This window comes from Ochotona princeps, chromosome 4 (assembly GCF_030435755.1).
Source record: "Ochotona princeps isolate mOchPri1 chromosome 4, mOchPri1.hap1, whole genome shotgun sequence".
NCBI classification, from domain to species: Eukaryota; Metazoa; Chordata; class Mammalia; order Lagomorpha; family Ochotonidae; genus Ochotona; species Ochotona princeps.
Window position 1 is genome coordinate 26694797 of NC_080835.1, and position 27287 is coordinate 26722083.

Below are 27287 nucleotides of genomic sequence, written 5' to 3' on the forward strand. Positions count from 1 at the left end.
TTTTTTTACTATTTTTCAGATTGACATCATTTCATATCAGCCACATCAATCACAACAACAATAACAACAACAACAACATCAACAACAAATTGTAGCACCCTGATAAAATAATGTGCCACTGAGTAAGCAACACATGCTTAACTAAAAGGAAACACAGAAGTCTCTTAGGAACTATGATGCCATCATATACTTCATGGGCACTTGATGAATTCTATTAGAGAAAAGAGATTACTTGGAAGCAAGCAAACCGATATAAAAACATCAAAAATATGAGATACAGCCAAAAGAGCAAACAGACACTCAAAAAACAGTATAGATTGGACTGTTGGAGTTACCCTTTCCATGTTGGCTTCCTTATATGAGAGAGAATATATGGTATTTGTTCTTTTGTGATTGACTCATTTCACTGAGCATAATGGTTTCTAGTTGGGACCACCTGGTTTTAAATAGAATAATATCATTCTTCTTAAAAGCTGAATAAGGGCTCGGCAGCGTGGCCTAGTGGCTAAGGTCCTCGCCATGATCCCATATGGCCGCTGGTTCTAATCCCAGCAGCTCCACTTCCTCTCTATCTCTCCTCCTCTCAGTATATCTGACTTTGTAATAAAAATAAAATAAATCTTAAAAAAAAATCAGAGCAGGAAAACTGTGGGAAAAGCTGAAAAAAAAAAAGCTGAATAATATTCCATTGAGTAGATGTACCACAGTTTCTTTAACCACTCTTCCTTGGACGCACATCTGGTTTGTTTCCATGTCATTGCTATTGTAAATTGTGCTGCTGTAAATATAGGATTACAGATCCCCTTCTCATATGCAGATTTCACTTCTGTTGGGTATATTCCTAAGAGCGGGATTGCTGGGTCATATGGCAGGTTTATTTGCAATTTTCCAAGCACTCTCCATATGGATTTCCACAATGATTGTACTAGCCTACACTAATAAAAGTCACTACTGTTAAGCTGTAAATCCTCCCTGAACCATCAAGAGTCGATGGAATTCCAATCAAAAATCAACCAGGCTTTGTATATGGACTGATAAGTATCTGTTGAAATCTACATGGCAAAATTATAAAACCTAGAACAATCAAAAGGATTTTGAAGAACAGCAGAGTTGCACCCAATATTGTGGCACAGTGAGTTAGGCTGTCACCTACGATGCTGGCATGCCTATGAGCTACAGTTAGCTCCAACTCTGATCCAGCTTCCTGCTAATGTGCTCGGGTAAGCAGTGGAAGATGGCCTAAGTACCAGGACTCCTACAAACACATGACAGACATGAATGGAGTTCCAAGTTTCAATCTTTGGTGTGGACCACCTCTGACCATTGTGGCCATTTGGAGAGTGAATTAGTGGATGAAAGATTTCTGTCTCTCTCTCTTTCTCTCTCACTTTGACTTCCAAAAAAGAAGTATATGTAGCACACTATCTGATTTAAAGATTTACCAAAATCCAGAGCAAGGCAAAGTTTTATTTCCAGGACGGCATTTACTAACATCAACATTATTGGTTGCCACAACCATGGAAGAGGAAGGTTACTGACATCTACCAGGCAAAGGTAAGAAATACTGCTAAAGTCCTACAATACATAGTACAGGACCCCATATCAAAGAATCATCAAGCCCAAAATGTCAATGACGTTGAAGCTAAGAAACCCTGAGCTAGAGAAATCAAGCCAGAGTTACATCGGCATGACAGAAGTGTAGATCAATGGAATAGACTAGTGTCCAAAAATAAATCTCCACATATATAGTGCCAAGGGAAGTCATTGGAGCAAAGACAGTCTTCAACAAATGGTGCTGAAACAATTAAACAGCCATATGAAAAAAAAATTAACCTTGATTCATACTTTGCACCATACATAAAAATTAACATGCAATATATCCTAGAACTAAAAACAAAAATACAAAACTTCCAGAAGAAATCACAGACGTTTGTGACTCCAATTTAGGCAAAGATTTCTATTCTAGAACACAAAATAACACAAATGTTAAATTCAAATGTTTATGAAGTGGAATTAATCAAATTTAGAATTTTGTTCTTTGAAAAATGCTATTAATAAAATAAAACCAGAAACCACAGAGTGGGAGGAGACATCTGAAAAACACATATTCAAAACAGGTTTGAATGAGCAGATCTAATCCAATAATGTGAAATTCTCCAAAATCCAAAATTTTTTGAGTAGAAAATTCCACATGTGACCTCATGTAGGGTTACAGACAAAACCTAGATACTCAAAAATTATCACATAAAGTTACCTTGAGGCTATATGTAAGAGGTATATATGAAACGTAAATCAACTTATTTAGACCTGAATTCCATCCTAAATCTACAGACATGCCAATTTGTAACCCAAAATCTGTAAAAAACAACATCCAAAATCTGTAACACTCCTAGTCACAAACATTTTGAATAAAAAATACTGTGTACAAAGAAGGCTCAAAACTTTATTTTTTTTTTTTACTTACTGTAATAAGACAATAAACAGTCCAATCTTAAAAACAAGTAGAGGGGCCAGCATGGTGACATATTCTGCTAATCCTCCACCGGCAGTGCCATATGGGCACCAGTTTGTGTTCTATCTGCCCCACTTCTAATCCAGCTCCCTACTTATGGCTCAGGAAAATAGAACAGGATGGTTCAAGTCCATGGGCTGCTGAGCCCATGTAGGAGACCCAGAAGAAGTTCCTGGCTCCTAACTTCAGATCAGCTCAGTTCTGGCTGATAGAACTAGCACTTCCACCCCACTTACAAAATAGGTAGAAGAGCTCTTTGCCACAGCTAATGCAAGAATAAAGACCATTCTCAGCCTTGTGGCGTATTGATGTGCCAGAAAATGTTGCCATTGACCTGACCATGTTCACAGTTACTGTCAAAGGTCCCAGAGAAGCCTTATGGAGAGATCTGCATCACACCAATGTAGAATTTAGCTTCTGTGAAGGAAAGAGAAGAGGTTCCAGGTTGACAAGCAGCAAGGAGCTGGCCTGACTGGCACTATCTGCAGTCCAGTATAGAATGTGACCATAGAAGTTACACGGGCTTCTGTTACAAGGTAAAGACTGTGTCTGCTCACTGTCCCCTCGATATGGTGGCTCAGGAGAGTGAGTCTCCTGTTGAAATTAGAGATATCTGAGTGAGTAGCATGTTTGAAGTGTTTGGATGAAACCAGATGCTGATTTGTTCAGTCTCTGAAGCTCAAAAAGATGAATTCACAATTGAATGAAACGACACTGAACTTGTCTCAAGTTCAGCAGGCAACAACAGTTTTTTTTTTTTCTTATTTACATGATTTATACCGAGGGATAGACGGGGGTGGGGGGTGGGGGATGGACAGGGAGGACTGATCAGGGATGGGGAAAGTTCCTCTTGTTGCCTCCTGGGGTGGCCCAGCCAGGGTCTTCAGGGGACATTGAGGTGGCCAGACAGCTGCAACAAGAACAAGAATGTTATAACATTTTTGGATGGCATCTAGGTCTCTGAAAAAGGAGCAGTTCAGCAGAATGGTGACTGGGATCGAAAAGTTGTCTGGCTACAGAAACTAGAACCTGGACTGCAGGAACCGGCACTGGGGTGCAGCCAGCATTCCATGGAGGCATTGGATTCAGTCAAGGTTGCTCAACATTTAATCCAACTCCTTATTAATGTTCCTAGGACAACAGTGGAGGATGGTCCAAGCATGTGGACCCCTACATCCCTGGGGGTGAGATGAAGTTTTTGGCTCTTGGCTTCAGCCTGGCCAATCACTGGCTGTTGTGGTCCTGTGGGCAGTGAACCAGCAGATAGAGGATGTCTCTCTAACTGCCTCGGCCCCTACCTTTCAATCAAGCTGCCTTTCAAATAGGTAAATCTAAAAAAAAAAAAAAAAGACAATCTGGTTTCTAGGTCTAATCTTTGTGGTATTTTTATAATGTAATAAAAGATCTCTCGAGACTTCCCCGAAAAAAATCAGTAGAAGCTTTTAGCCTTCACTTAAAAATAGACACAATATATGGCAAGTAAGAAATGAAAAGATCCCATCCAAAATAGGTCAGGGTAGCCCCCAGGTCTAAAGGACAGCAGACCCGGAACTCCACCAGTGGCACATCAGGTGCCATTTTATATGGTGTGGCAAAGGCTTTACGCTGCAGGAACAAAAGTGAACTGCACATGCACTGAGCTGAAAGCGAACTCACTGTGCTCAGTGCATTGCACTGGTCCCACAGGGAAAATGATGACTGTGACATTATATGGGTCAAAATAGGTCCATGTGGTCCTCAGAAATAACAGCCAGCAAATTCTGGCAAGATCAGCACTACCAACAATCTAGCTATCTAGAACACCTGGTATCTCCCTAATCCTGGGAACTGCTTTAGCCAGAAGTGGGAGAAAGGTTGTATAGACAGCAGTGTAGCCACAGCACAAGATCACAGGAGGTGGAGAATGGTGAGCCAGGAGCTGGGGCTACAAAGACTGTGGTGAAAGCCTAATACAAGAACCCAGACTTGAAACTCGTTGGAGGGAGTGGCACAAGTGGCTGCAAAAAAGAGCCTTGTACCAACCTCAATAAGTAAAATCAAATTGTAGACCTGTGGGTGACACAACTTAGAAGTTTGCCCTAAGGAGAAGACTCTGCTAACCAGAAGTTCAATGACCAAGAGCAAAAGAAGAGACAGAAGCACAATGAATATCACTGAAAACTCCCCTGCAAAGGAGTAAAGCCCTTTGCCAACTCAGAGTTCACTGAGCAAGACATTGAGGAAATGGGGGATAGAGAACTTAGAAAGCTTGTTGTAAATCTTCTTATCAACAACAAGAAGCACATGCAGCAATTTAAGGAATATGTCACGCAGGAAATAGCAACACTGAAAGAAAATGAAGCAGAATTATTAGAAATGAAGGACACAATGGAGCAAATTAAAAATTCAATGGAAGTCTCAATAATAGAATGAATGAAGCAAAAGAAAGAATCTCAGAGTTGGAATATATTTCATGCCACAACAGGGAAAGAAACAAAAAATTGGAAGCAGAGCTGGATCAGGCTAAAAAAAGTATTCAACAATTAAAGGACACTATTAAAAGGTCAAACATAAGAATAATAGAAGTTTCAGAAGGCGCATAAAAAGAAAGCTGGGTTTAAAAACATATTTAATGAAATAATCAAGGAAAATTTCCTTAATCTAGAGAAAGAATTGGGAAACAAGATCCAGGAGGGGCACAGAACTCCCAACAGGGTTGACCAAAAGCGATCTTCACCATGACACATGATAACCAAGCTCTCTTCAATCGAACATAAGGAAAAGATCCTTAAATGTGCACATGAGGGCTTGGCAGCGTGGCCTAGTGGCTAAGGTCCTTGCCTTGATCCCATATGGCTGCTGGTTCTAATCCCGGCAGCTCCATTTCCTCTCTATCTCTCCTCCTCTCAGTACATCTGACTTTGTAATAAAAATAAAAAATAAATCTTTTAAAAAAATGTGCACATGAAAAAAAATCAACTGACACACAGAGGAATGACAAACTCACAGCTCTCAAAGGAAACTCTACAAGTCAGAAGAGAATAGAGTGATACATTCCAGATTCCAAAAGGAAAAAAATTATAGGCCCAGAATAATGTTCCCAGCAAAGCATTCCTTTGTCTTTGAAAATGAAATAAAATTCTTCCGCAGCAAAGAAAAATTAAAAGAATACGCCTCTTTCAGACCTGCCCTACAAATGATACTTAAAGATGCTCTCTTGACAGAAAAGGAATAGCATCCACCAAAAGCAAAGGCAAATGTGAAGAACATCCCAGTAAAATAACAACAGAAGACTAATCAAACAATGAACAACCCATTGCTAAAATGACAGGACCAAATTACCACCTATTCATATCAACCCTGAATGTAAATGGTTTAAATTCATCAATGAAACATCACAGATTGGTGGACTGTATCAAAAGAACAAAACCCATCTATCTGTTGCCTACAGGAGACACATCTCACCAACAAAGATCAGTGGAAACTATATCTCATGTATTTTGATGTTTTTGTTTTTATTTTCATTTCTTCAAAACCAAAAAAAAAAAAAAGATATGCAACAGGACCCAGTATAATGACTCAATTGGCTAATCCTCCCCCTTCACGTGCTGGAACCCCATATGGGTGCCAGTTCATGTCCTGGCTGCTCTACTTCCCATTCACCTTTCTGCTGATGGCCTGGAAAAGCAGTGGAAAATGGCCCAAAGCCTCCATGGTGGCCACTTGGGAAGTGAACCAGCAGATGGAAGGTCTTTCTGTCTCTCGTTCTTTCTGTTAATCTGCCTTTCCAATAAAAATAAGTCTTTTTTAAAAAAGATATGCAACAGTAACTTGATAATTAAAGAAATGCAAGCTAAAATCACAATGAGATATTACTAACCAACTAGTAACCTGATTGAAATCTAAAGTAAAACGAAAACAAGTTGACAATAGCAAGTGCCAGTGAAGAAGGTAAGAGGATTAATTAGAACTTTCATACTCAGCTGATGCAAATGCAAAATGGGGTAGCCACTTTGGAAAGGGGCTTGGTGATCTCTTACAAGGTTAAACATAGACCTGACAGCAATCCATTCCTAGGCATTCACCCACAAGGAATAAAAGCTTCCCACCCATAGGGCTGGCCCAGGGGCATAGTAGGCTAAGCTTCTGCCCGTGGAGATGGCATTCCAAATGGATGCTGGCTTTGTGGCTGTTCCACTTTCCATCCAACTCCTCACCAATAAACTGGGAAAGTAGCAAAAGCTGGCCCAAGTCCCTGGATTCCTACACCCACATGGAAGACCTGGGAGAAGTTCCTGGCTCCCAGCTTCAGACAGGCCCAGCTCTGGCCATAGTAGCCATTTGGGGAATAAACCAGCAGATGGAAGATATCTCTTTCTCTCTCTAAATATGACCTGCAAGTAAAATAAACGGATCTTCTAAAACAAAATATATATATATTTCTACCCAAAGACTTCTATGCCCAACACTGGAAACAACCCAAAAGCTTGCCAACTGCGGACTACAGAGGCAGCGACCCATGAAAAACATGGGTGAGTCTCTGGAGCACTGCTCTAGGGGAAAGACGCTGCGGCCAAACGCTCACTGCTACAGTGTTCCATCGACATGAATCCCTGCAGTAGAGGAGCACTGCCAGAGGCCAAGGGTGTGCAGCGCCTGGGCAGGAGAGCACTGAGCACAAAGGGGGAGGAGGCAGCTTTGGGATGGTGCTGGGATGTCCCGGGTACAGACGGAGGCACGCATCCAGAAGCGTCCACTTGTACCAACATCCACCTACAAGGGGCGAATCTCTCTGTATGTAAGTTACACCTTAATAAACCTGACTTTTAAAGAAGAAAGCACAGAATGGTCATCACAATAACCATCACTGTATGTGTCAAAAAATCTGGGAGAAGTGATTCTAAATGTCTCCGTCACAAAGAAATAAAAGCTTGAGGGGATAGGTAAGTCTGCCCTGATTTGCACATCACATGGTGTATACACCTGTATCAAAACACGGCATCCTATAAATAAGAGGATACTTTAAAAATATGTTGAAATTGGGGCCCAGTGTGGTAGCCTAGTGGTTGAAGTCCTCACCTTGAGCGCATTAGGATCCCATATGGACAGCCCCACTTCCCATCCAGCTCCCTGCTTATGGCCTGGGAAGGCAGTCAAGGATGGCCCAAAGCCTTGGGACCCTGCACCCGCATAGGAGACCTGGAGGAGCTCCTGGCTCCTGGCTTCGGATCAACTCAGCACCAGCCTTTCCGGTCACTTAGGGGGTGAATCAGTGGACAGAAGATCTTCCTTTCTTCCTCTCCTCCTCTTTACATATCTGACTTTGCAATAAAAATAAATAAATCCTTTTTAAAAATCTGTGGTAATTGAATGATAATATATATTCATTTTGGTGTCAAAAATGGAATCCATGCAAAGTTTTTGCCATAACTCGTATTTCTTATGGATTTTTGAATATTCCTTATATGCATGAATTTAGGTTTTTGGACCAAAATAAGCTTATCTTTCATTTCATTTTTTTCCATGGACCTTTCAAAATAGCATCAAATGCACAGTTTAACATATCAATTTAAAAAGTAAATCTAAGAGGATAAAACAGAAAAGAAGTAACAGTGGCTCTTTTTTTTTAATCTAAAAAAGGAAAATCCCGGGTGGCCCCTGGGTGTGTTCTCTTTGTGCGGCATGACATTTTAAAAGTCTGCATCAGCCGGTGACATTTTGAAACAAGGAGATTTCTCAGTACAGATCCAACTTTTCCTGAGAAGTCAGAACTTTGTCAACTCAGAGCCTCAGCCCTATGCAGCCAAGGAGGGGCTGCGTCTGCCGACAGCACAGACACCTCCTGGCCTGCCACGTCCTCCCTGATGTAATCCATGCAGATATCTAACGGCTCCCAGTCCGCCCAACCGAGGAAGGTCTTGTCCTGGGCTCCAGGCCACTCAAGGGCAGGGCCTGGCCTGTTCTCCACTCTGCTTCCAGCCTCTATCAAAGAGCCTGGCATATGCCAGGTGCATGACAAATGCTGCCAGATCAATGTGACTCATTCACTTCTACTTTGCCAGCAGCTACAACTGGCATCTGCAACACCCAGATTGCTACCTGCCTCCTCTGAAGTTCCCAAGGAGAGTCACCCTCCATGACACCCATCCCATCCTAGAATGACATGTCCCTTGTATGCTTAGGAACCTCCTGTAATATGTTTGTTGTCCAGCAATGCAAATGCTTAGAGTCATTTCAAGGACTGAGTTTTGTCAGGAGAAGAGTAGAGGTGTTTTTGTTTTTAAATAAGCAAGACAAACCACAATATGGATTCCAGGTGAATGAGAATGAAAAGGGCAGTGTGCCCATTCATGTGGGGCAGTCTCAGATCATGTTCTAGCAATTTAAGACCCAGACAAGCAGGCTCTGACAGCTCTCGGGCTGTCACCAGAATTCCACAAACTCAGGGCATCCGGGGCACTGAAGCAGTTTAGGGAAGCATTTGGGGCACAGTGAGGATGCCTGACTTCTGCTTTGTGTCCATTTGAAAAGAACAGGGTCACTGTTACCAAGCTTCTCCTCTCTGTCTTTGGTGGCAGTTGGGGTGTAGGCAAGACAGCATAGGGCATCTTGCAAGTGCCTTGAAAGCACAGATAATACTAAGACAGTTCACTTGCATTTTTTGTGGAGCTGTCGACATTTGGAGGGAATAAAAACAACAAGTCATTCACTCTCCTTGTGCATCTTCAATGTTGAAAAACGAGAAAGTATGAACACAACAGTTATATCTACCTTAACCCTCCCTTGACGCATGTCCCCTATCACTCTGCTTTTTTCTCTAGAAAAGACTTGAAGAACTGTCTCACACACTTGTTTCTGAATGTTCTTCCCTTCTCTCCTGAGCCTACTGCAGTCAGACTCCTATCCCCAACACTCCCAAGGGCATCAAACAAGCGCACATCTCCAGATACCAGATCCATTGCTCGCCCCATCCAAATGCACTCACAGCCACATTGAGCCACGGTGTCCGCCTTGAACACTTCCTTCACTTGACGTCCCAAACACTCCAAACACTTTCGTCTCTTCCTCCTTCCCTGTTGTTGTTTTTTTTCTTCTGTCACTTCTGCTAAACCCACCTTCTCCCTGAAGATAAATTTTTTTCATTTTTTTCTTTGTTTTTGACAATCTTTACATAGTTAATTAGGGCAAAAAGGTTCAAGGGATAGGATAATTTAATAATAATAATGAAATGCAGCAACCTCCCAGTCTCACAGCTTGGGCTTCCCTTCTTCTCTACCCTCCTTCAACAGGTTTCTTTTTGTTTTTGTTTGAATAACTTCTTTTTATTTTCTCAGTTATAGTTATCAAAATGCAATTTTTTCATGATTTTTATAATGGTAATTAGGGTGCAAAGGGTCAAGGGCTACAGGAAGGTAGGTGAGACCATTATTTCCACATTTTTTTCCTTCCTGTTTCTGGGGTAAGAGGGGAGGTAAGGGGAGAAGTCACACACAGCCTCCCAGCCGCCTCCACACCCTGGGATGGAGGACAGCCACCCAATGCCCCCCCAGGGTTCCTGATAGGACATGCTCCAAGGGTCATGTTCAAGGCGGTTTTGATAGTTTATCAGTTCTGAATTGCTGCCAATCTCACCGCACTAACCAAATCCAGAATCCACTGGTTGACACAGTTCACTTTAGAATCTACGATTGCCCAACACTTGGCTGGGGATGTTGATCAATTTGTTCTGTCCTTCATCCTCCATTATGGCACCAGGTGTCCTCTTCAGGCTCCAATGGACTGCCATATCCTCAATGTGTATCTGGATGTGTTTTCCACTGCTCCATCTAAACCTCTGAGGAAGTCCACCTCTGACACTTGTACTCCAAAGTCAGACCACGGAACCTGCAGTTCTCTCAGTGGTTAGAGTTTCCTGAGTCCAGCGATTCAGTTGGAAGGAACCCCAAAGAAACCTCATCTGAGGTGATCCCAGACCTGATTTTTATGTGTGCATGCCCATACAGGGTATGGCACAGTCCATCACCCTAGTCAGCTTATGTACATGCTAGCACCTGCAACTGATGGGTCAGTTCTGTCTCAGCCCTGTCTTCTACACAAATGAATGGACGTTGCAGTCCAGCCCAATCCTGCCCACCACACACTTAGCCCTCACATACACCAGTGGGAGCTGCAGCCTAGTCGGAGAGACCTGAAATAACCTCCACCAGGCCTATCCCTGTCCTGGTTCCTGTGCCTGCCAATATGCACAGCAGACTGATCCAGTCTGTCCCACATCCCATTCAGCTCTCCAACCTATAAATGGGCATTAAAGCCTAGTTCAACCCAACCAGCCCCACTATCCAGCCCACACACCTGCCAGCAGGTGCCACCCTTTGTCTAGCCATGCCTGCCCCAGTCCTGGTTCTCATGCTCACCAGTCAGAGTGGCAACCCAGAGGGAGGTGCCCACTGTTTCCCTAATGGGTCCACTCCCATTCCCGGATTTTGTGCTCTCCAGGTGGTTCTGCAGTCTAACTTGACAGAATTTAGCCTCTGTGCCAGCATATGCCAGCTGATGCTGCAGCACAGCCCAACCAACCCACACCACTCTGGCTTATGCATGCACCAACAGGAACAGTCAACCCAGTCTGGCTTTCCCTTGATCCAGCTCACATGAGGCCAACAGGTGCTGTAGCCCTGCCCAGCCTGGTCTGCCCCATCCCAACTCACACACTCTAGTGGGAGTGGTGGCCTAGCAGGGGAGCCCCATGCAGCCCCCTACCAGGTTTGCTACCCTCCTCTTCCCCTAGATCTCACGTGTGGTGGTTGAGCACTGTGACCCAGTCTGTCATGGCCCAACCCATCTCAGTATTTGCCAGTAGGTGCTGCACCCAGGCCGGGCCCAGCCCACCCCCAATCCTAGCTCACATTGGGGGTGGGGCTACAGCCTAGCCCAGCCCAACCAGCCCCCAGTCCTGACCCTCCTGTGAACTGGCTTTTGTTGCAGCACGACCCAGCCTGACCCACACTCCATTCTGGTGCTTGGATTTACCAGTGGGTAATATGAACTGGCCCAGCCTGGTTTGTCCCCCACCTGAGTTAAATGTATACCAGTGGGTATCACTACCTGGCCCTGTCTGGGCTGCTCCCTACTGTGCTTCTTGCGCTCACCTGCAGGGACTGTGTCCTGACACAGGAGTTTCCCAAGCTCCTCCATCTGAACCTCTCCAAACGCCAGAACTCACGCACACCAGTGAGTCCATGAGCCATAGTCCACCTCCTGTCCTAGCAGGAACAGTGGCCTTTCCTGATTCACCCTCACCCATTCCAGTTCTTGCTGCTTTGTTCAACTTCAGCCTCTCAGGACCCATCACAGACCTGCATTCACTGAGCAACTACTGTATACAGGCACTGCTCTGAACCCTTTAACATGCATGAGCTCATGCAATTCAATGAGCTTGGAGCAGTTCCAATCCCTATTTCACAGATAAGACCCAGAGGGGTCAAGGCTGCATTGAGGTGCCATCCCTGCCCCTCAAGAAATGAGCACTGTATGCGCACACACAGACAAGCAGGACTCGTGTGACACATGAACTGGAGGGAAGATCAGGAGTTAAGAACATGGTGAAGGCAAAGTTGAACTTGACCATTCTGCCTGGAGCCCAGATCATGGAACAGAAGAGTGTGTAAGCCCTCGATACTAGAGAGAATCTTTTTCCCACACCCAAAATAGACAGGTGTGCCTAACAGCAAGGGCTCCACAGAGATGGAAGTTGGGAGGGCACAGAAGACGACAAGAGAGTTTCCTGGGTGTGCAAAAGGGAGAGGACTCTGATTCCTCAGGAACAGAAAGCAATGGACATTGGGGAGGGTGGGGTGGGCAGAGCCAGGCTAGGAACCCAGACCCACTGCAGGCACTACAGGCCACAAGGCTGCTGAACAACCACTTCAGTTTTGTTTTTTTTTTTTCAGAACAAATCTCTTAAAATCATTTTTCCATCAAGGCAAAAGTTTAGCTTCACCAGAACAGGCATGCAAACCCTTCAGCCGGAACACTGCTAACAGCATCTCACTGGACACAGGTTTGCCTTCTCAGCAGCAGTCGCCTTCTGCAAGGAGTGAGGGTGTCAAACTACAGCCACCCTCAGAGAAAGTTCCAGACAGGGCTGTCTGCTGAGCAGCCCCCAGAAAGTTTCATCCTTTCTCTCCTGATTCCTCCTGCAAAAGCTCACTAATGCAAGCAGGAGGTACCCTCAGCTACTTCCCATGGGCATCCGAGGATGCAGAAAACCAGGCAGGAGGTGAGAGCGAGAACTGTAACGTCCAACACCTCCTCAGAGAAACAAGTCATGAACCTGGAGCTGCAGCAAATCCACAGGAAAACATGGAGCTCAGGCCAGGGATCCACAGGTGGGTAGGGTCACAAGGAGTGGGGCTGTCCAGGGTGATGGCCTCCCAAAAAGTGCACAAGAAGTAGTAAGTCAAGCCCCCCACGCGAAGGGGAAAGACACTGGGACTTGGAGAGTCACATGCACTTCAATGATTGATTCGTCATCTTAATCAAAGCTCCCTTCCCAGCTGTGTCCCCCATAATCACCACACTGAAGTAAAAGGACATGGGGGCCAACCCAAAGGCACTGCCCCACAGCCTCCCCAGGGGTGGCTATGGCTGTTAGAGAACAAGCGATGCCACAGGGTCTGTAAGTGTCTGTCCGAGGGCTGGGAGAGGACCGGACATTTACCAGTGATCAGAAGAAAGCCTCTGACTGCAGACTGAACAGGAAGGGCACACCAAAGCCAAATTCTACTTATTAGTGCACATGGTGGAATTGCTTCCGCCACCCAAACCAGTAAGATCCCTATGTGAACAACTCATAACCAACATGCCCAGGAGCTGACACATTTTAGACAAAAACTAGGCACCTGTTTCTAAGCTAAGGCAGGGGGTTCCCTGTATCACATTCAGGATTACCTCTTTATCTTTCTAAAGATTTATTTATTTTTATTGGCAAGGCAAGTTTACAGAGAGAACGAGAGGCAGAGAGAAAGATCTTCCATCTACTGGTTCACTCCCCAAATGCCTGCAAAGGCCAGAGCTGAACTGATCCGAAACCAGGAGCCTCTTCCAGATCTCCCATGTGGGTACAAGGTCCCATAAGGTACAAGGCTTTGGGCCGTCCTCTACTGCTTCCCCAGGCCACAAGCAGGGAGCTGGAGGGGAAGTGGGGCACCCGGGACATGAACACATGAACTCCATTAACACAATACTGAAAACTGCTCCAAGCACAAACAGCCTCCACCCTCTTCAAAACACAGCCCAGAAGCTGAACTGTGCACCCACCATCACCTCAACAGAAAAACCCTTGACAGTGACTTAAGCCCAGACACTCCAGCCAGACACCCTTGAAGTGAATCAAAGGAAAATGAGCTTTGAATTCAGCCAAATTCAGAAATATTTGAACCTGAAACCCTTTTATATGAAACAGGAGGCGCTTCTTCACAAACAGGCATTTAACCTAATTTGGGGGAAGAGCGGATCAAGAAAGAAAGAAAGCCATCATCCGTCCTTCATAAAGACACACAACTACAGGAACATGTGGCCTGAGGGGAACATGTGGTCTGAGCTTCACAGGAGCCAAGAGCCGGGAACTCCATCACCAGCACAGTCTGCCTTTTTACAGGTGTCATAGTAATCGTGTGCGTTTCAAAGACAAAACTGCTGCCTGCATCGTGTAAGTTTTAATGTACGGTAACAGAATAACCTCCCTCCCAAAAAAAGTTAAAACAGATTCCATGCTACTGCTCAACATAATAAAGAAATCTATTTCCTGGGGGTGGGGGGAGGTCTTAGGAGCCCCAGTACCAATCGGCATCCTGCGCACAGTGATTCCGCACCTGAATCCCTCAGCAAGGTGAGAGCAATTATTTAGGTGCTCCTCCCCTCCCCGAAAAAAAAAGAGGGGCCTTTTATCAACACAGAGAGGAAACGTTATGTGGGAAGCCAGCGCGGGAATCGCCTTCAACTATGTAGCCGCTGCACGAGTAAACTAACACACAGTGGTCCCTCAACAGGGACACCAGGATACAGTGCGACCATCTTCACCCTGAAACGCTCTCCTAAGTCGACTGTCCTAAACACACCGCAGCTGCTCCCACACGGAGGGTGCCTGCGGGACCATCGCGAAGCAGCTGCAACTTGTGCAAAGGAAAGAGGTGACTGCACATCTTTTCTTCCCTGCCTAAGCGCTGCCTTACCCAGTGACAGCTTGCTGACAGTTCGCCCGCCGCTAGCGCTGCTATAGCAACCCAGCGCAGAGAAGCCTCCTGCGCCAGCGTAGCCAGCACTTCTCCGGCCACCGCCACCCCGGGTCAGGCGCCGACCCCGACGGGCGGCTCTGGTTCCTCCGGAAACCGCGGGCGCCACCACAGCCAAAGGCTTACCTGGGTCCGCCCCGCTGTGCTCTGGAAGGGCCGCCAGCAGCAGGAGTCCCAGCAGCAGCGGCGGCAGCGGTGGCGGCGGTGGCGGCGGTGCATCCTGGGGCGCGCCGGCTTTGGGACCCCGCGTGGCTCCGGGACCCCTCACGCCGGGGCAGCGCGCGGCTCCCACACCGGCCCCGCCAAGGCCACTACACGCGCGGGACCGGAACCCGCGTCCCAGCACCGCCCGCCCAGCGGCGCTCGGGCCCTGGGGCTTCGCCTGCTGCAAAGCCATGGGGACTCTTCACACATCCAGGCCGCTGCCTCGCTCTGCACCGCGCCGGGGAGCCCAGCCCTCGGCGCGCCGGTCCTCACCGGGCATCTCCCGCCATGGCACGGGCGCCGAGTGGCGCGACTGGTGAGCTGGTCCTGCCGCGCCCGGGGCGGAGAGCTGGGCAAGCTCCGCTGGAGACGCGGCTTCACCGGCGCTGGGGCCGGGGCCGCATGGAGCGGCGGCGGGCACCGGCAGGGTTCCCACGCCGCGCCACTGGCTGTGAGGGTGGGACGGGCGCCGCCCAGGGCCCCCCCCCGGGGTCGCCTCCTGCCCACCCAGGCGGCGAGGCTGTGAGCAACTGGGGCTAGTCACAGACGCGGCGGCGCCATGCGCTCGGTTCCCTCCCGCGCACCGCTGGCTGCTGTCCCCCCGGGTCCGTTCCCGGCGCTGGCTGGCGGAGCTCGGGGCTCCCGGGCCGCGAGTGCTGCTGCTGCTGCCGCTGCAGCTCTGAACGGCGCCTCATTGACAAAGGAAGCACGTAGCCGCCCGAGCGCCTGGGAGGCGAGACCCGCGCGCGCGCGCGCGCAGCCCCGCGCCCAGCCACGGCGCGCCCCCCGCTCTCGCGCGCCCGGCCGGCCCCGGGCCCCGCCGGGAGACCCCTCCCCGGCCTTCCCGCGCCTCGCAGAGCCGTACTCGAGGCTTCCCTCCACCGCTTTTCCCTCAGTCCCCCTCTGCCACGCAATCATCAGGGCCAGGTGGGCCGAGGAACCGGCGGGCTGCGGCGAGGGGCCGTTCCCCTGCTTCAGCCTGTGTCTAGGAAGCGCTCTTTGTGGACCGGCGGGCGGGCGCGCGCTCCAACGCTGCTTCGCTCCTTCGCCCTGGGAACTGACCGCACATGCCGGACTGGCCTCCTGCTTGAAGCGGCTGGAGCGGCCGTGGCAGGGTTGCCAGGAAAAGGCTGAAATGTAATGCCCTGTGAATACTTGTTGCAGCCATACTACGGGGCGACGGAGAAGCCTTCGAAAAACCACTCCCCCCTCCGCACACACAGGGGGCTTATGATACCATTCTTGACACCCATGGGACGCAAAGCTGAACTGACCTCCTGCTGGTCCCCCTGTCACCTCGGTGGCCCCTCAGCAAGCCACCTGGTTCATGAGCACCCCCATGCACCCTTAGGTAGACCAAGACGAGGGGAGTCCCCCAAAAAGTTAACGGAGAATTGGCATTGCACTTTTCTTCCCGGTTTTCCACGGAGCTTTATGAAGCACCCTGGTGTTGGCTGAATGCCCACTGTTTACCACCTTTCGTCTCGGGCTCCAGGGAGACAGGCGGGGACAAGGTGGAACTCAAACACTACTCAGTCAGCAATCCTCACCGCCTACCTGTAGGCACCAGGCCCTGCCTGACGCTGGGGCGGGAGCCTCCACCAAACTCCTCTAGCGCAGTGCATAGCAGTAAAACCCTACATAAGGGAATGTGTGTGAACAACCGGGGTCTGGAGAATGGTTGTGTTTCACATGTTAACTCTGGGAGAAGGGAACATGAGATGAATTCTGAAGCAGATGCGGGGACAAGGACAATCAAGAGCAAAGCACTGAAGGCAGAGACTCACCAGCACCACACCCCCATCTTCCCGTGTGTTCTGGGCTCCGTGGCGACCCAGGCTTGCCTAGCCCAGTCTAACCCGGGTGTCTGTGGAAAGTGCGAAGCGGCAGGTACTGCACATCAGTAATTCCACCATATTCCTCCTAAGACACTTTCTCACATATTCACTGTTCAGAGGCCAAATATGTTGTGGGACTAAGATGTGTGGAAACAGAATAATACAGAATGAGCATCCCTTAATCCAAAAATCTGAAATTGTGTGCCACGATTTTAGACTTCAGAGCATTTCAAATTTGGGATGCTTAAGCAGTTAAACCCGTGTGAATAGTCGAAACTCCAACCCTGAAATCAGAAAACTTCTCATTCCAAGTATTTCAGGGAAGGGCTACTCAACTTGCACTTTGTCGGGGCTGTCATTTAATCTTGTTCTTCCTTTCCATTGGTCCTGCTGCTTTTGATTGTTCTGACAAACTTGCAGTCTGGTTGAGACCATAAAGAACTCCAGTGTCCAAGCTTTGGACACTGATGAGAAAGTCCTCAGCCAAGAAAATAGGAGTGCTCATACATGAAGCCACGGGCCCAGGGACAGGCAGACAAGGCTGAGGGACAGCTGGCAGGCTGTCCAGGCCCAGTGAGACTGACAACAGGGCAGGGTTCGATGCTCCTCAGACCTCAAAGATCAGGGAACAAAGGGGGAGAAGAGGACTGCACCAACGTGGGAGGAAGGCAGGAAAATGCAGGCTTGGGGAAGTGAGGTGGTTTGAAGCTGAGAAGGGAGAGGTAAGAGCGGGGGAAGTGAAGGGAAGATGTTGAGGCTTGTATGTGGAAGGCCTTGGACACATCTGGGGGTTACTCTCCCCAAAAACAGGAGAAAGGGAGATGAGCCGTGAAATCATTCTTGGGATCATCAGTCCTGTGCCAGGCTCTGTGTTAAAGGACAAGGACATAAAAGTAGGGGTTCGGTGGAGCGTCTGCATCCTTAATAGCCATAACTCCCCTTCTTACTCCCCAAGAGCCCTTTTCTGCACTTGCAGCTGCAGGCTTGGTGGGATGCAGGAGCGAGGAGGTAACCGGAAGCCAGACAGCTTCTCTGGATTCACTTGGCAAGAGAAAGAAGCTTTTGGCCTAAAGAGAGAGGGGTCAGAGGAAGAGGGGCTATGTGAGTAGCCAGGGAGGCAAGAGGTGGACTCCCCAGGGCAGCTGAGAGGGAAAGGAAACGCCCCTGGAGATGGGCAAGAAATAGCAAATGCTCAGCTCCAAAATTCCCTCTGTGCTGTAAATGGGACTTCCCCTTCACCATTTTGTGGGTAGACTCAGCCAAGAATAAATCCTATTATATACTCTGGCAATTGCAAACCTCTCAAGTCTCTTGCATGAATTTCTGCCTTCGGATTGTGAGGCTGGTGTTTCTGTAATTCGTCTCCCTGATGAGGCTGGCTTCACCACAAGTCATTGTCCTTCCCCCAGGAGTCCCAGTCCAGTGAGAGGACGAGACGCACACCTGCAGAGCAAGGTGCAGCAGAGTGTTGGCACATCACCCTCTGCCTAGAGGAGGAAGACAGGTGGAAGGAGTGTGCCAGGCAAAGGCGAGCTAGCAAGACACAAACGCGAGAGGGGAAAGGTGTCTGGTGTGGTTGCTGCAGAGGTGACATGAAGTCATCCAGCTCCAAGGCTCTCAGTTCAAGCCTCCTCTCCTCCAGGGGGAACCACTCAGGGAGGGTTTTCTGCCAGCACAGGAGGCTTGAATTCTTGATTGATGATGGTGCGGACTGAAACACTACTTCCATTCAGGTTCAGGTTCTGCCCTCTGATGGCTGCACAACTTGGAGCAAATCACATCACCTCCTTGTATCTCATCTCTAAAACTAGAAACCACAACAGTAACCCTCGTCAGGTTGTTTGTTAGGACTGAGTTGGCATGTCAGGCGTTTTAGAAGTACATACAAAAGCACTGACTCAATCTTAGTATATACTTACTATAAGACAGTTGCAACCATCTTAAATCATTAACATTTTGCCTGTTTTAGTCCACCTGACTAGGGCTTTTGAGACTTCTCTTGTATGTAAATTTACTTGGATTGCTACATACTTTTAAAAGGCCGGTGCTTCTGGGGCTGGAACTGTGGCATAGTGAGTAACCCACCACTTGAGGTACTAGCATCCCACATGGGCACTGGTTCAAATCCTGGCTGGTCAATGACTCTGCTATGGATCCAGGTCTCTGCTAAGGCTCCTAGAAAGGCACCAAAAGGCAGCTAAAGTACATGGGACCCTGCACCCGTGTGGGAGACCCAGGCTCTGACATCCTGGCTTCAAACCAATCCCGTTACTACAGCCATTTAGGTAGTGAACCAGCAGATGGAAGATCTCTTCTGTAACTCTTTCAAACAACTCTCTATTAAAAAAAAAAAAAAAAGAGAGAGAGAGCGAGAGAGAGAGAAAAGAATCCAGTGTCCCTTGTGTAAAGTATTCTTTTGGAAGGGGAAAATAAAATTCTGAGCAGGGATTTTAGTGCTTTGATAGAAACTTTTGGGCCTGGCATGGTAGCCTGGTGGCTGAAGTCCCTCACCTTGAACACGCCCGGGATCCCATATAGACATCGGTTCTAATCCCGGAGGCCCTACTTCCCGTCCAGCTCCCTGCTTGTGGCCTGGGAAAGCAGTCAAGGACGGCCCAAAGTCCTTGGGTTCCTGCACCCATGTGGGAGACCTGGAAGAAGCTTCTGACTCCTAGCTTCAGATCAGCTCAGCTCCAGCTGTTGCGGCCTCTTGGGAAGGGAATCAGTGAACAGAAGATCTTCCTCTCTGTCTCTCCTCCTCTCAGTATATCTGACTCTCCAATAAAAATAAATAAATGTTAAAAAGAAAACTCTGCCATTACTACACAGGGGAAGTGCGTGGGCCTCTGCTTCCAACATCTTTGCTGCGAGCAAAGTCCTAATTCACTGGCATACCTTGCTGCTGCAGAACTTGAGCATACACCAAGTTGCTTCTTTCAGAAACTGGGGACTTGTCTAGGTTCTGGGTTCTCTACAATGAGAAAGGCTATGCCCTCACTCACTCACCAAGCTCAGTACGCAAGAGTCCAGAGAGTAAACTGAATCATGTCACAGCTCAGAGGAGTGGGTGCAGAATGTTGTGGGCCCATGCAGAGGGAGAAGGTTAGAGTCAGCATGGGATAAGTGCCATGTGGAGAGATTTAAAATGATCTTTATAAGCCCCGGTAGCCTCAACCACCATGGTATTTCAGACAGTTTATAGATTCCTCTAAAAAAATGAAATTTCAGATAGTTTGCTTTCAGTGTAGTTGAGAAAACGCTGGCTATAATTGGGTGGGGTGGGGCATTCACTGGATCCTCTCTGCACCTCACTGCCCTGCCCTGGGAAAGATACTTCCCACAGGCCAATGGGTGTCCACCAGGCAGGGACTCACACAGAGGGCAAAATGGCAGTTGAACTACCAAAACCAGAAGCCAACAGGGAGCTGTGGGGAAGGGCTTGATTTTCTTTTCACTTCTTATCAACTTTTGTTTATTTTATGAAAACAGAGCTCTTCCATCTTGGTCACTTCTCCCAAGTGCCTGCAACACCCAGGGCTGGACCAGGCCAAAGGTAAGAGCCCTGACCTTCATCCAGATCACCCATGTGGGTGGCAGGGACCCAAGGAATTGAACTATCACCTACTGCCTGCCAGCCTGTGTGGTAATAGGCAGCTAGAATCGAAGATGAACCGGAATTTGAATCCAAGCACTGTGATGTGTGTGATGCGGATTAATGTGCCAAACGCCCACTCCATTGGGAGTTTAGAGCGGAGGAGTGATGACTGTGTTTCGGGAAGACCACCCTGGCCACCAAGTCAGAAGGAGAGGTGAGACCCAGAGGGGAGCTCAGCTGAAAGAAGGCTGGTGCCGACAGACGTAGAAGTCATCTTCAACCTCCTTTTTGTTACACCTCAGCCTCTCCAGCTCAGAACCATTGCCTAAGCTCTCCCCAGCACCCAGGACAGCAGGTCTAGCACGAGGATGGCAGCAGCCAGGAGCACCAGCCCCCACCCTCACAGCGGTCCCCAGAGCAGCCCAACAGCTCTGAGCTTGTTGACTTGAACTTGACTCCTCTTGATATTTCGATTCCCCAGAATTCTACCTAATCATCCTCTAGATCCTTTAGAGAAAGGAGGCAGCCTTTTATAGGTATTATTATTAATCATCAAGGGCCAATTTGCCCAGTTAAGACTTTAGTTGCTTCTGGGGCTCACCCAATAGCAGGGATAGGCACCAGTATTTGGTGCTGGGGCCAAGCTCATTTTTACTGTGTCCCTGCCTTCAGGGTCTTGTTTTTGCTTCATTAAGGCTTCTTCATCTTTGCTCCATTCATTCCATAAACCTTTACTGGGCCCCTTCTGTTACAGCACTCTGCTCTTTGCAACTACGAAGATGAGCGAGACTGCATCCCTTCCTCAAGGGCCTCAAAAGACAGCAAGCAAGCAAGGGAATTATAATTATTTATGCCAAGGGTGTAAATATCATAAAGAGTGAGACATTAAATCTCTTCCTAGGTCAGGTGGTGACACTTAGGACAAGACAAGGAGACAAGATGGAGAAATTAAGTTGCCATTTCAAACATGCACAGTACCAGGTGGCTAATATAGCTATTTAGTGCAAAGAGCAGGAAGAACTCTAAGAGGGAATATACGTTTTTCTTACAAGTTTTGGACCATATCCTGACAGTGACAGGCAAGCTGTTAAAGCAGGCTAGCAGCTGGCCAGAACTTCCACATAAGGAACATTGGAGAACCGTGTGAAGGCCTCTCCTGGCAGCGGACTGGGCGGCTAGAACTCTGCTTCTGTCCAGATTGGCTGTTCACGTTTTTTTTAAGATACGTTCATTTCTATCTGATAGGAGAAAAGGGACAACCGTATTGTCCTTAGCCATAGAGATCTGGGGGATCATTTGTTACACCCGTATAACCCAACAGAGGCCGACTAACAGACTCTCCCAGTCGTTAGGGAAACAAATGCAGCTAGCAAGGAGATAGAGGAGCTAAGGTAAATGTCCCATTTTCAAAGGTTATGAAATTTTCGTATCTATCCTCTTCCTGAGTACCAAGAAGCTAGAGAATAAGGTTAGAGGCTCATTGTGTCCCTTTAGATTAGTTAGTGCGGGCCCAGCACAATAGCGTAGTGGCTAAAGTCATTGCCTTGCATGCCCGGGATCCCATATGGGTGCCAATAATAATCCCGGCAGCCCTGCTCCCCATCCAACTCCCTGCTTGTGGCCTGGGACAGCAGTTGAGGATGGCCCAAAGCCTTGGGACCCTGCACTGGAAAGAGACTCCTGGCTCCTGGCTTCGGATTGGCTCAGCTCCAGCTGTTGTGGCCGCTTGGGGAGTGAACCATCAAACAGAAGTTCTTCCTCTCTATCTTTCCTCCTCTCCATATACCTGACTTTCCAATAGAAGTAAATAAATCTTTAAAAAAATTAGTTAGTGCAAGTTATCAAGACAGTTTAGAGATTACCAGCCCTAGAATAGCAGCTCTGGCCATAACAGTCTTCCTGCAAACTGAACAAGTCACAGCCCTTCTGCCATTAATATGAATGAGAAGCACAAAATGTGTTAGGGAGCTTTGTTTCCTGGGTCCAGTTGATACCAGCTGCTGAGATCCAACGGCTCAGTTTTCAGGAATTTTGTAAGCCAGTTGTTAGACACAGTCAAGATTAAAATTGAATTATATAAGGTTACAATTTAATTATATATATATGTATATATAAAAGGTAAAAACCCTCACTTTATATGGACCCAGTATGCTTGAGTTTATTACTATAGTTAGCTCAATGATACCAGTCTGCCAATGACACTGGTCAAATTCCAGTTACCACAGTATATTAACTATGAATGGTTAAATGAAATACAAATTCCACTGCTAGCTCTCCAGTGTATAAACCACTCTGCAATTCATAGATGTGCATCATGATCAGTGGCAAATCATGTTACTTCCTTGGTAACTGTTAGTGATTGGTCACTGCTCACCTGCCGAATCAGTTCATACAGACAACGCATATGACTATGGCACTTCCTTGTTCACTGGCTGGCAGCGATGGGCTTGGTACACATACAGATCTAATCAGTTGTCCTCCTACACTTTCTTTTCCCTTTAAAAAAATTGTTTATTTGAAAGCCAGTGTGTGTGTGTGTGTGTGTGTGTGTGTGTATACATATACACACACATATATGTATATGAAGAGAGAGAGATAACTTGCCTCCACTGGTGTACCCCCCACAATGGCCACAAAAGCCAAGGATGGGTCAGGCTGAATCCAGGAATAAGGAGCTTCCTCCAGGTCTCCTACACGGGTAGCAGGAGCCCAGATACTTCCCCAACCTTTCCCGGCCATTATCAGAGAGTTGGATGGGACGTGGGGCAGCTGGGACACAAACAGCGCCCAAATTGGGATGCTGGCAACACAGGTGGTGGCAGCTCTAACTACTATGCCACAATATTGGCTCTGTACTTTGTCTTCCATGATAAATTCACATGACATTTTATAAAACCCGGATAATCAAAAGAGGGAATTGGCCAAAGATAAAAGTGTTGCAAAGAAACAAAAAGTGAGAATGCTGCCATTAGACTTGGTTGTAACATCAATGGAATTACAGACAGAATGGCAGCTTGTGGCAATGCTGGTGTGCTGCTACCAGAGGAACTGTGCAGATGCAGCTGGGAGAACCTAGGGAAAGTAAACTTGTTACCATCAGTGAGCAGGTGGTTCTGACAAAAAGGATGGAGAAATCCAGAGAGGGAGTGATGCTGACAATAATTTCATTAAAAGAATTCCCAGAAATATTCCACAGCATTCAAACTACAAAACATAAAGTGCCAGAAGCTGATCACATTTAGGAAGGTGTATGATAATCTGCCAAGATATAGAACTGACGCTAAAAACTGATGAGTTTTTATTTTTACAATTAAATAAAACTCCAGTGGCAGGCATTGTGGTTCACTGGGTTGGCTGGTGCGTCAGCTGCCTTACGTCCGAGTGCCTGGGTTGAGTCCCAGCTCCTCCACTTCCCATCCAGTTTCTTGCTATGGCACCTGGGGAAGGCAGCAGATAATGGCTCAAGTACTTGAGACTAGGCCATCTGCTTGGAAGACCAGATGAAGTTCTGGGCTTCTGACTCCAATGTGCCTCAGCCCCAGCTCTTCCAGATATTTGAGGAATGAAGTAGCAGATAGGTGATTTCTCTGACTCTCTCTCAATTTTTCAAATAAATAACCTTTTTTAAAAAGCCAACTTTCAGTGTCTCCAATTTTTAGTGAGCTGTATAAATATTAGCTTCACCTCTCATGTCTCTGTACTCGTCTAACCAACAGTTAGAGACTATTTAATGCTTTTGATTCAAATCGCTTCGTCTGGTTTCACCTTCAGTCATATTTGTGGTCGCATATCTCTGTTCAAAGTAACGACTGCTTGTACTCAAAATCTACCATGTTTCAATTATTTGCCTACATTTGGAACGTGCACTCCTGAAATTACCTGTGCCACTGCATCGCAACAGAAAGGCGCACACCTTGTTGCAACTCTTCTCATACAGTCAAGAACATCAAGTCCTCCATGGTAGGAGAATTTACACCGTGGAAAATGATAAGCAACAATAATCAGGACTCGGTGTATTTTGTTGATTGTCACTGTAGACTTACAAAAATGTGGAGACTGTTAATGTACATTATATATTAAAATATGTCAGATTGTAAATAGCAAAAACAAAAATATTGAAGGAGTATTTCTCTAATTTTTACAAGCTATCATTAAGAGTTCACTCATGTCACTTGATGAACAAATGAAATTACATCCTATGTCTTTGTTATTTCATTTTGCTTTTAGCAGAAAATAGGGGCCAGTGCTGTGTACAGTAGGCTAAGCCTCTGCCGGTGGTGCTGCCGAAATCCCTTGTGGGCGCAGTGTCCTGGTTGCTCCACATTCAATCTAGCGCTCTGCTTATGGCCTGGGAAGGAAGTGGAAGCTGAATCAAATCCTTGGGCCCTGCACGCATATAGGAGACCTAAAGGAAGTTTCTGGCTCCTGGCTTCTGAGTGACTCAGCTCTGGCCATTGCAGTCATTTGGGGAATGAACCAGTGGTGGAAGATTCCCTTATTTTCTCTTCTTCTGTCTGTAACTCTGTCTTTTGAAGAAAACTAAATCTTACCAAAAAAAAAAAAAAGAACATGCATGTAAAAGCCATACTTGCTCATGACCAACATGAATGACTTCCTTGTTAAATCAGATAGTAACCAAGAAGTGATTCATAGCCCAATTTTACCAAATCCATAATCATAATACACATTTTCTGTGAACTCTCTGAAGATGTAAGTTAGAGGTCCTGTGGCTAAATCCTTTGCTTGTACACACCGGGATCCCATATGGGAGCTGGTTTGTGTTCTAGCTGCTCTACTTTCCATCCAGCTCCCTGCTTGTGGCCTGGGAGAACAGTGGAGGACAGCCAAAACCCTTGGCACCTTGCACCCATATGGGAGACCTGGAAGAAGCTCCTGGATTCAGATGAGTTCAGCTCTGACCTTTGCAGACAGTTGGGGAGTAAACCAGCAGATGGAAGATCTTGCTCTCTGTTTCTCTTCCTCTCTGTAAATCTGACTTTCCAATAAAAAAGAAATTTTTAAAGATGCAAGTTGGACAAAACTCAGTAAAATCATTCTATGAGAATAAGTACAGAGTTTCTAGGAAGCATCATGTGCTTTATTCCCCATTTACAAAGGGTGCAGTGTGCATTCTCTATACTGATAGGATCATGTGCAGTAAACTGAATTAACGGGCATGCGCAATCCCCTCCCGCAGCCCAGCTAGGCAGTCAACATTGACCAGTTCTGCATTTAAACAATGTGGGTACCGTGTCCACAGTTTGGGAGTGCTTCTTTCTATCATCTCATGCAAGCTACTGACTTTCTTTAAGCTTTTTCCTTCAGAAAAAATAGAAAAACATAATAAAAAAAATAAGGAAAGAAGGATTTCAGCACAGGAGAGGGTTGTTATAAAAGGCCATGGTACAGGGCCCAGCACCGTGGCCTAACGACTAAAGTCCTCGCCTTGAACGCACAGGGATCCCATTTGGGTGCCTGTTCTAATCCCGGCAGCTCCACTTCCCATCCAGCTCCCTGCTTGTGGCCTGGGAAAGCAGTCGAGGACGGGCCAAAGATTTGGGACCCTGCACCCGCGTGGGAGACCTGGAGGAGGTTCCAGGTTCCCGGCTTCGGATCGGCACACACCGGCCGTTGCGCTCAATTGGGGAGTGAATCATCGGACGGAAGATCTTCCTCTCTGTCTCTCCTCTCTGTATCTCTGACTTTGTAATAAAAATAAATCCTTTCCCACTTCCTTCCACTTCCAGCTGCCAAATCCAGTCAAGCTTTATTTCGCTTGCTGGCGATGAAAGTATGTACACACAGCAGGGGACAAATGTACAATGATGGAATGTCTTCCTCTGATTTTATGATAAATGAGTTGGTCTAAGTAGTCACTGACAAATTTAGGGGACGAGCATTTGGCTAAGATGCTGGTCATGACATTCCTATCACATGTCAGAGTATGCGGGATTCAGGCCCTCTTTCTGCTATCTGTACCCTGGAAAGTGGCAGGCAGGCAACAGCTCAACTAGTTGGGTGCCTGTGCCCACATGGGCGATCCCGCCAGCCTTGTTAGCTGAGACATCTGGGGAGTGAGAGAACAGATGGGAGCGCTTCCCCCAGCTCCTGCTTAATCTCAAATGATTAGAGATTTTTTTAAATTAAAAGAAAATTCACTGAGGCTTGGAAATCTTTTATATATTTTTTCAAAATCTATTTTTAAAAGTGAAAAACTTCTCAAATTTATGTTTCTGGGACATATTCTATACTGCCCATATTTCTACTTCAGTTTAATTTTCTCTAAGCTTGCTCTGAACCAAACCGCAAAGAAAAATTGTAAGAGAACTTTCTCCCTCTGCTGGCCGTAATGGAACATAACACTCTTACGTTGACCAGATGTCAAAACTGAATGGAAATTCAGCATTCCTGACCACGGTCAGGGCTTCAGACATCTTGTGTTTGGCAAGCGCTCTAACTAAAATGTATTTCTTTCTAAACGTTGAATTACTTACCAACAGCTCACTTTTATTTTTCCTTTAGAAACTGTAAGTTGGTATAATTGAGTCTGCCATCTCAGTGCACTTCCTGAATCTCTTTGATGGAGCTTGCGCTTTGCATTCTGCCCTAGTCACCACTGATGCCATCGGTCAAGTCCTGGCTGCTTTTGCATCTATAATCTCAAGTTCTACTTACCAAACCAAAACTAAAAAAAAAAAGTCATACTGCTTACTGTGCTCAAAACATTATGCTACCTCATTAGAAGCAATGTAGATCATAATATCTGGGTCTCATAAAATTCACCCAACAGATATTTCCTGATTCCATTCATTCATTCATATTTTATAATTTGATTTACTCTTTTATCAAGATTATTTTTTTTTAAT

General features: G+C 46.8%; 1 protein-coding gene across 1 annotated transcript in view; it reads right to left on the reverse strand.

Moving 5' to 3' along the window:
* Positions 1-15453, reverse strand: part of KIAA1549L (KIAA1549 like) — a 305396-nt gene extending 289943 nt beyond the window's left edge. The window contains exon 1 of the mRNA XM_058663193.1: positions 14911-15453. Within this exon, the coding sequence (XP_058519176.1) occupies positions 14911-15181 (271 nt within the window). The 5' untranslated portion in view covers positions 15182-15453. The remainder of the gene's footprint in view (positions 1-14910) is intronic.
* Between the last annotated feature and the right edge of the window lie 11834 nt (positions 15454-27287).